The 10,655-nt window shown below is 30.8% G+C and overlaps 1 protein-coding gene across 1 annotated transcript; it reads right to left on the bottom strand.

The window, feature by feature from the left end:
* Positions 1-784: 784 nt before the first annotated feature.
* LOC127736055 (complement C1q-like protein 3) lies at positions 785-8,256 on the bottom strand. The gene is made up of 3 exons (XM_052246555.1): positions 7,942-8,256; positions 2,810-2,848; positions 785-1,303 (listed from the first exon to the last, which is right to left on the bottom strand). Exons 1-3 carry the CDS (start codon positions 8,192-8,194, stop codon positions 888-890), a joined length of 708 nt encoding a protein of 235 aa, XP_052102515.1. The 5' UTR covers positions 8,195-8,256; the 3' UTR covers positions 785-887.
* Positions 8,257-10,655: the final 2,399 nt, after the last annotated feature.

Genomic DNA, 10,655 nt, shown 5'->3' with positions numbered 1-10,655 from the left:
ATCAGGAACGCTCCAACCCAAAAGTTGGCAGCCAGGGATGTAAAAATACGTAGAAACTTTTAAAGCTATATAACTTAAAGGGACATAAAAAGAAATTACTAAAGAATTAATTTTGCTTGAAGGCATTGGAACCTTAGTTTACTATATCGTATTTTACTATATTTATTTTGCTCATTGTTAAAGGCCGAACGATGACAAGTTTTGTTTACATCATTGACCTTATTTATGAGGTGGATAAGATCTCATAGCCAATCATACTACATTTGCAAGATATTTCGAAAAAAAGAGGCAGAATACACCAAAGGGACAATAAAAAAATCATAAATCGAAGAAAAACCGATAATACGAAACAAAAATCACAAAACCACACTACAAAGCTATAGGTATTGAGTGTTTGTTTATGACATAATTTTTCATGTTCATTCTTCTTCATCATACTTTATTTTTCTTGTTGTTTAAATATTACAATATTATCCATTCATTTTTATTTCTTATTTTAAACAGACTTTCATTGTCTAGTTTTTCTAGTTGATCTTGATAATGCCTTCATCGTATATGTGTTTGTAGTTTATATCACCATACTGTCTTGTACGTTGTCGTATTGATTTTGCTGTAAAAGTGTGAGGTTTTATCTCAATTCTTTATTGAAACTGTCAAGACGAGAAAACAGCATTTTTCTTTCATGTATTTGTTTGAAATTTTATTTTTCTAAAAAGTATCATATAATTGTTTTCTAATGTACCTCTAGTTCATATCTATTCTTTTCTACCAACTTCAAGTAGAGTTCGATTTAATTGAAAAGTCTTTTAATCAATAATTACATATTTGCAAGTACATTCTATATAGTCATATATGACAATATATGAGCATAATGCGTATCAACTACGTCAGTAAATTTTAAATCCTGTAAATACAGATGCAGGAATGTTATTTGTCCATGTGTATCTGATGTAATTTCCTTCGCTTCCCACAACACCTATCCAGGCTAAATCTCCTTTTCTCAATCGAACTACAGCACTGTTGGACCCAGTCATCGCATCGCCAGTTTCATCATTATCTACAATGTTTTCTGCTATGCCGTCCCCATTCACAAAAAGTGCACTTGTAAAATCTTTTCTCGGTTGTGATAGCGTTGTCCAAGAAAAAAAGTACAGACCGTCATCTTTGCATGTAAACTTTCCGTTTGCAGTATCGTATCCACCACCGACGTTGAGTGGTGCTTTGTCAAATATAACCACCGTTTCATCATTCAGAGATTCCTTTCTCGAGGACAGATGTGCGAAAAGGGCATACATTTCTCTATCTGTAAACATACGAGCGAACGTGAACATTTACAAAAAACATGTAGAATAAACATGGAGACTACTACAGCGTTTTTTACTGAAAACTGTCGTTTATGTCAAGTTATACAGATAAAAAGAATATTGCTGAAATACAATTCAATGTACATTTAATGATATACAATGAAAAATATTTAAGAAGAAAATCAATTATACCTTTAAAATATAAAAATCTTATTCACATCATAACGCAAGTTGAAAAAGACCCCAAGATGAGACGTCAAAAGTTAATGCATGACAGGAAATTAAGAACAAAAGTCAAATGCAATATAAAAGCACAAATGATAAATCATAAAAACCTTTGAGTGACATTTAGATACTGAACTATACACCTTTAAGCAAGACACCAAGAAAAATAGAAAGAAAAAGAATATCGATTTAACATCTTGGGTGCTAGTTTTTTTAAACGCACAAAAAGAGGACTGGGTCAAAGAATATGTGTTATCTTTACTGAACTTAGGGGGTAGGGGATATGGGTTGGTGGGTTTATTTACAACGCTTCAAAAAATGTTTGAATATGACGATATAAATAATGACCAAAGTTTTTATCTCAGTTCTGCATCTTAATTTTCGACCATTAAAATTTAAAGCCAGAGTTAATCTTCCTAACCAAAATATAATACACAATCACGGGTGGTTTTAGAGGTTTATATGAGGTTTCAATCAATATCAATTTTAGAGATTTTACCAAATGGCCCGTAAAATCGAATACTCATAAATCTACCATTAAAATTTACAGAATTAGAGCTTATATGCTGATTCATACTTGTCGAAGGCTGTACTTTGACCTATAATGGTTTACTTTTTTACAAATTGTGACTTAGATGGAGAGTTGTCTAATTGGCACTCACTCATACCACACCTTCTTATATCTAATCAATGGCAACATGATAATTTTTACAGTAAAATGATAAGCTGAACTATCCATGAATTTGAGGGTCGATCCTGGTTTGTTCTATCAATCTATAAAGTTGATAGATATTTCTTGCGATTAAATACAATAGACAATACACATGGAATTGTTAGTTTTTGTCATCTAACACTTTTTTCAAAGCGAGATTTTTTTCGCAGTCAACTGTTCCGATTTCCATATAAAAAATCTTAATTAAAAATTTAAAGCTTGCAAGATCAGATTAACAATTATAAACCTGGCAACATGATAGATGATTGATACAAATCGTTTTCATACATAATACGGTTCGGTCTATAAATATTAAAAGAAATTGTAGACAATATCGGAAATGGTTGCCTTTATAAAGTGGTTACTGGTTTATCGCTTTCATTTTTGTTCTTGGCTCAAATGACTATTAGATTAACCGATTCTAGATGGGTAAAACTCAATTATGAACTCAGCGTATTGAAAACATGATTTAATTTCATTGAGTAATTTATAGTACAAAATTTGACCATAGATTAATTTGTAATATTCGAGTGCGTTATATGTTTTGGATAGATACTATAATATTTACCTTTCTTTTCAAACTGGTTCATCTGGTGTGCAATTTTTGCTAATAAGATATAGAAAGAACAATTAGGCATGGATAATAATCACCTCGTAAGTAGAAATATAGATATTTTACAATATATCGCCAAGGCTGAGAAACATCTCGCAATCGGTTATATAGACGTTGCATTTTTTAAATTATGAATTCAATTACCATGTCATGATTATTTATTATCTGGTTTGTACTTATCTTTTTAATATAATATTTATCATCATAAGTAACATTTTTAATAAAAATGAGAATGGAAATGGGGAATATGTCAAAGAGACAACAACCCGGCCAGAGAGCAGATAACAGCCGAAGGCCACCAATGGGTCTTCAACGCAGCGAGAAAATCCCGCACCCGGATGTGGTCCTCAGGTGGCCCCTAAATAAAAATGTGTATTAGTTCAGTGAAAATGGACGTCATACTAAACTTCAAAATATTTAAATGAACTGAATTTAAAAAACATACAAGACTAACCAAGGGCCAGAGGCTCCTGACTTGGGACAGGCGCAAAAATGCGGCGGGGTTAAACATGTTTTGTAAGATCTTAACCCTCCCTTATATCTCTAGCCAATGTAGAATAAAGAAACACAGAGCGATACGCACAGTAAAACTCAGTTTAAAAGAAGTCCGAGTCCGATGTCAGAATAGGTAACAAAAGAAACCAAGCAAAATGACAATGATACATAAATCAACAAAGGACTATAAGAAGTTACAGACATGCCAGCTTCAGACCTCAATTACACTGATTGAAAGATTATGTCTTCATCATATGAATATCAAGTACAATCCCTCTCGTTAGGGGTTTAGTATCATACCATCATAAAATATATGAGAAGAACATAACCCGTATCATGCCAACAACTGGTTTTAGAATAAATGTGTTTATTTACGATGCAAAGACCCTATGAGTGAATCAATATTAATACCAAAATATGCAATCCTTAATGACTTGACAACAGTATCGTAACTATATCCCTTCCGAATAAGTCTGTTTAAAGGTTTGGTTAGCTTTTGAGGTGAATGCCGACATTTTTGTGTACCATAAAAGATTGAATGTGATATACCTGAACGTATAAGATGTCTGCATGTTAATTTATATTTACGAATGCTGTCCTTGTACCGATGATAACATTTAGTAAATGTTTTGACTAGTTTGTGATATCGAAAACCCTGGTGTAATAATTTTTCCGTAATACAGAGATTTCTTTCGTTAAAATCAAATCGTTGTTACATAAACGAGCAAATCGAACAAGTTGAGATATATAAACACCATAAGATGGTGACAAGGGAACGTCATCATCTAAAAATGAATAATTAACAATAAGAAATGAAAAATCATCTCTTTTGTCATAAATTGTGGTATCAAGCTTCCCGTTAAAGACCATTTCTGCGATGCAATAATAAGGATGTGCATGTAAATAAAAAAAAAAACACTTTAAAAAGTTTAGTGTGTCTGAATCGATTTTCTGGTTTTACCTTAACAAGAAACGCAAAAAATAAAACGAAAGTCAAAGATGAATAAATATTTGTAAACTGGAGAAACTATATGATCAAATGGGACCTAAAATGAATAGTCAAATTCCCCTGAGGTCAATCTAGTTGTAGCCTTAAATCTATAAAAGACAATGCCAAATTTTAATTCGAAGATCATAAAATATGTGTTGCATTTTAATATATGAAATGAATATATTATATAAATGCAAACACAAATGCTCAATTTTATTGCAATAAACAAACTAACCACGTTATGGCAAAAATAAATGGAGAATGTGTCAATGGGACACAGATGATACCCCCGCTTGCATATAACGTTATAAAGGGGCACAACTAGAGAACGGTAAAAGTGATACCACCCAAATTCTAACTTAATCTGTACTCTGTGGTAATAAACATTGTGAATAAGTTTCATAACATTTGGTCGAGACAAACTAATATTAGAAAATAGAAACCAATCTTGGGATGTAAGTACGGACGGATGGACGGACACGGGTAACACAAAAAATGAAAAAAACACGTTATTTATTTAATGCGTCCGAAGCGCTTTTCTGGGTTTACCTTCATCAGGAACGCTCAAAGCCGAAAATTTGAAAGCCAAGGATGTATATGTGAAATTATAATACATCATTAATAAGTGGAGATAGTCTAAAAGCAGTTATCGTTTAAACTATTGATCTTATCTCCCTTTGAAACGTCAAGAGAACATATTTAAGCTGAACGTACATTTCACAAAGTAATTTTGAGATTAATCTAAAGAAAGCTTTGTAGCATGCATAGAAAAACACCATTTCAAAAGAAATAATTCAAAATTAAATTTGGACATTTTTTAGCAGTTCAAAAATTACTACCGTTCATCTTTTGAATGACAATTACAATAAAAGAACATAAACATAAATTAGATTTTTTTACAAAGAAAAGAGAGAATAAAATTTTGTTTCATAATTTTAAAAATATACATTTCATACAGATAAATATTGAGAGAAATTTTCTGATCAAACATTTAATATTCACGGCCTGTTGACCATTCAATCTCTTCTTTCCTTTTAGCATTCTACATTGCATTATCCATTACAGAAACTTCTATTATTTCTCAGTCATCTGTAGTAAACAATATATTTACCATGATTTCATATTATATATTAAATTTTCGTAGTAATTGCAACCCCACCTAATATACACGTTAAGCACTTCTAAACTGAAGTCCTAAACAAATAACAGAACGTACCTTACATACTAGTAATGCACTTCTGATCACATTCAAAGATGCTGATGACAAACAAGCTTTTAAGAAAACTAATACTTTGGTCTTTTCACTAGTTATTAAAAATTATCTTAATAACTGAAAAATTCTAGAGCTCCAATTGACTACTATTGTCTGCACGATGAACTCAGAACCTATTTAAGATATAAATAAAAACCAAACTTATCAAAGAGAAGAGAAAGATATCAAAGGGACATTCAAACTCATAAGTCGAAAATAAACTGACAACGCCATGGCTAAAAAAGAAAAAGACAAACAGACAAACAACAGTACACAAAACACAACATAGAAAACTAATGACTAAGCAACACGAACCCCACCAAAAACTGGGGTTATCTCAGTTGCTTCGGAAGGGTAAGTAGATCCTGCTCCACATATGGCACCCGTCGTATTGCTCATGTTAGTACAAATCCGGTAAATAGTCGAATTCGGTAGGTCACATTCGGGGAAAAGGGGACGGGATTGTAGTTACGACATTTAGAACATATCCGCTATCATCAGTGAAACGGAAATTCCATAACGGTCAACCAACTCGTGATGGCGTCCGTAAAATTTACGAAGGGATGATTTCAACTTCACCACTTGGAACTCTTGGTTTAATAGCTTCCTTGTGAACAGCAACCCTCTATCAAGGAAATCATGATAGGAAATACAAGCCCTGAAATATCGTATCAACTGGGAGATATATACTTCCTATGCAGGCGCTGTTGGAATGTTGCAACATAGAAATGGAAAGTTCACAATTGGGAAGCTGAAATCATCTCTTTTGTCGTAAAGTTCTGTTTTCAACCTACCCTCATTGTCAATTTTAAGATGTAAGTCAAGATATGAGGAAGACTTAACGGTATCTGTTGTATTCTTTATCTCAAGTTCGATGGGATCGCTGCGTTCAACATAGTCATCAAATTATCAACATGATAAATAACTAAACGTGAAACAACCCGGGTTTTGTGAGAAAGTTATTATCCAGCCCAATAAGTAACAATTTAAAAGCCTGCGTTTTTTTCAAAAAATGAATGAAACTGGACATACAGGACACAATAAAATATTGGCCTTGGAAATTAATATAATATGAGATATAAATCAGAACAATGAGTGATCAATTACAAAAGTAACACACAAATAATATAAGTACTTTTAAGATATAAGTGTCTAGGTTGTAAAGAAAGGGGAAACTTTAACAATGAAATATCTTAAAGTCAACTTTACAAAGAGTTTTATAGATAGTGATTAAATTTAATAGTATTGTTTACTTCGTTTTCGAAGTAAAACAAATATTTAGATTTGTTATAAAAATTAAAGCTTTTAATTATTTTTGGGTTTCAAAATTTTCAAATATTCTATCCTTTTTATTAGATGATTTCAAACAGTTTTATCTATTTATGAGCAAATAGAATTTTCGTCTCTCAAAGTAGAGTGACATATTTCCTTTTGGTTTTTATTCAGCTATATGATTGTATAACAATTAAATGTTCTACAATACACTAAAATGATTTTATACTTAATACAGAACTGTTAAAACCTATCAGAATATGTGTTCTCCGATAGAATGTTAAAAGGAAGGAAGGGATTGAATGGTCAACAGGCAGTGAATATTAAATTTTTGATCAGAAGAGTTCTCTCAATATTTTTTTGTTTGAAATGTCTAACTTTATAATTATGAAACCAAATTATATTTCATCTTTTCTATGTCAAAAAATCTTCTTGTCCAGTATCCTTTTTAGGGTATTGCCTAAATCTGAAAATTAAATTTTCGAGTTTCTCCACAGGGAAATACTTTGCCTATATAGCAACAAACAACAACTAAACAAAAGGAAAAAGAATGAATCACAGTGAACCATTATTATTAAATACTTAAACTTAAATATCAGTTTGCTTTCGAATTTCAATTTAAAAAATGAAAAATATACATTATAGTCTTTGCATTCCTGCGATTTCACTTGTGTCTTCTAGTAATCTTTGTATATGCAAAAGAGATTTTAAACGGGAAAAAAAATCTTTTAAAATCAACTGGATCAATATTCGCAGTTAACTGTAAACTAACTATTAAAATGGAATTATAAAAAGACAAGTAATCTACCATTTTCCCTGTGAACCCATATTTTTATAACAGCGACTACGGTATATTGGTGAAAAAGTGGGTGGTTCAAACAAGTCATTATTATGTAAATTTATTCAAGTTTGTAACAACTGCCCAGAAAGAGAATTATTATACTAAACATTTGTTTTAAAAACAGACGCCGGACGGATGACAAGTGACATCATTTACTCTTAAAATGAGCTTTCTTGGAAATGTATACCTAAAGTAGTGAATATGAATACTTCGGATAACATTGAAAGTATATTTACCTTCAAGTTCTGTTTGGACAGCATGCGTTTTATTTTCTACCATTTTCTCGACCGTTTCTCCCATGGCCTTCAAGACGCCTATGCTAACTTCCTGTTGAATATATTCATGCAAGTATTTATTCATCTTGGTTACATCCAAATCGGCTTTTAGGGTTGCTCCAATGTTATCAACTAAAGGCATGGAAATCATGTCACTTTGCAACTGTCCCATCATACAGGAGAACATTAGAATACGTATTTTACAAAATAACATGTTCTTGTCGTTATAAACACATTCGTTAGGAAAACAAATCGTAAATGATTTTTATTTTAAGTGTGCGCCTGTTAAATGTTCTGTTTTTCATATTAAGAATTGTTTTGAGTGTTTTTTTCTTGTAATATGAGGGGTAGATATAAACTGTATGGTATAATTAAACTAATTACACTGATGTTTTTGTATTATTCTGGTAAGAAAAGACATGTGTTCATTTTAATTAGTGTATCAGATATATGAATTTGTACTTTAAACTTTTATTTTAGTACAGTCTCGTAAGTAACTGATCTGATTAAAAAACGAATCCTGTATATAACCTTACAAAGCTTACAAAGCTTGGACATATGATCTGTAGTATAATCAGATTGTGTAGATTCATTCTGATTTTTATGCACTTTTGTGGATTTAGCATTTCATGGAACTCTTAGAAACCAAAAGTTGGGACAGACAAAGAGAGATAAATACATTCGGATAATATCAGCCCTGAATTCATATTTAAAAAAATATTGATAACGATCAATGTCAAACATTGACTGCGGAGCTTCGGGAGCAGTATGCAATATGCTAACTGTTTGTTAGTTGGTGTTGATACAGATATTATTGAGTTTACCTGTTTTTCCTTTTTTTGAAATTTTTATTCATTGTTTTTCTTTTTGAATACCGCATATTGGTTTTTTTTAAGTTTTGAGATTTTGTAACATTTTGTAAGAATTAAAAAAAAAACTAGCAACTATTTCCTATTTATCATTAAAACAATATATGATCAAGTTGCAGCTAACTCATATTGATTATAGATTATAATTTGCATTAAACCGACTTTCAAATATAGCAAAGTGCTCTCGATCAATGAAATTGTAGGATTTGGTGTTTCTTAATTGTGAAGAATGAATGAAATCATGTTCTTAGTAAGGGATTATCCTATTGTTGAGGCCTACTTACAGTTTAAAACAAAGAGTTTCTATAAAAGAGTTACAAATGCCCCGAAGCACATTTGTCAGTTTGAAAGAATTAAAAGTAAAATTTTGAAACAAACAAAAAAAATCAAAATGAGATGAAGTTTACTGGTGAAGTTACATTGGTATCGTTAACGTTATTATGAGAATATTAATAACTTCAAATAACTAAAAAATAAAATATAAAAGCTAGGCAAAAAAAAAAGAAAGACAAGTTTTGAAATTAAATAAAACCTAAATCTTTAGCTTCTACTCTTTCAAAAACTCAGATTCCTTATTCCGCGGTTGTGAGAATAGTAATTTCCAATGTTCTGATAAAATTCTAAGAAAAAAACGAATTTAGTTTATTTTTTTCGAATATATTTTAAACTTTTAAAGGCATTGTATTTGAACATTTCCCTGACATAATGAAGTAGCAGTTGATGTAAAGGACCGGACTAAAATATTGGCTGTAAAATAAAAATTTAGTTGTAACTCAAATTTTGATTTGAACTGGAAATAAACAAAAAATTAATTCCTCGCTAAAATATTACATGATTTACATTCATACTCACAATCAGGAAACATTTTTTTACATTACATGGTAACGCTAGCGCTTGTACTTAATCATGAAGAAAGGGATTATCATTCTTTTACATATACTAAGTATATTTCAATCTATTTGTCAATTCATGGAATTTGTAATTATTAAACAGTAATAGACGAAAATAAATAAACCGTTCCTTTTTGGTGAAAGGATTATTTCTTCGGTACAACTAGGGTAGGTTTTTACTATAAAAATATATAAAGAATTATGCTTATTTTAATTTTCAGTTATTTGTTCAAACTTTCTTATCCTTTTAACATTCATACATATGCTACAAAGCCTAATGATATGTACTTGCCCGGTATATATAAGCAATTCTAGTTTTATTTACGTATATTTTTTTACATATATATCAATCCAATATCAACGTAAATTTTTCATATTAATGTATAAATGATGAATCAAGAGATTATAAACTTGTACGACACCAGTGAATATGAAATTTTAGAAGATTTACCTGTTTGATAATACTTTCTATGCGGCGAATGGTTTTAAAAATGAAATCGATTGAATTTATTTCTACGCTATAGTTATAGATTCGTAAAAATTCATCATAAAAGTATCAAGGTCAGTTCAAGGTGCTTACAAATCGTGATCCATCCATGCAGAGTGTATTTTTTCCCTCATCATTCCAAATGTTACAAAACAATCTTTTAGAGATATTCTATACTATTTTTCAAAACGTTGCTCATCAGATATCTACAGTTAATATAAACGATAAGCAATGACATATTCTTATATATATTGAACAAGCCCTTTTTTAGATGGAGATATATTTTGAATAAAAAATGAAATCACTAAAATACCGAACTCCAAGGTAAAGTCAATAGAGTATGTTGCATAAAACTGTGAACCATACATCCTGATTCCTTGTGGTGCCGATAACTAGTAAATAAATTTTAGTCTGAGACCGTCTTTTTTA

This window comes from Mytilus californianus, unplaced genomic scaffold (genome assembly GCF_021869535.1).
Source record: "Mytilus californianus isolate M0D057914Y unplaced genomic scaffold, xbMytCali1.0.p SCAF_3, whole genome shotgun sequence".
Lineage (NCBI taxonomy): Eukaryota > Metazoa > Mollusca > Bivalvia > Mytilida > Mytilidae > Mytilus > Mytilus californianus.
This window is presented reverse-complemented; position numbering and strand designations above follow the sequence as displayed.

What these genes read in the sequence shown, in the direction of transcription:
- LOC127736055 (XM_052246555.1), bottom strand. Translation starts at nt 8,194, where the DNA reads ATGTTATTTTGTAAAATACGTATTCTAATGTTCTCCTGTATGATGGGA. An exon ending in TGTCCAAACAGAACTTGAAG is followed by an intron (nt 2,849 to 7,941) that starts GTAAATATACTT and finishes ATATCTTATTAG; the next exon opens with CAAAAATTGCACACCAGATG. An exon ending in GAACCAGTTTGAAAAGAAAG is followed by an intron (nt 1,304 to 2,809) that starts GTAAATATTATA and finishes GTATGTTTACAG; the next exon opens with ATAGAGAAATGTATGCCCTT.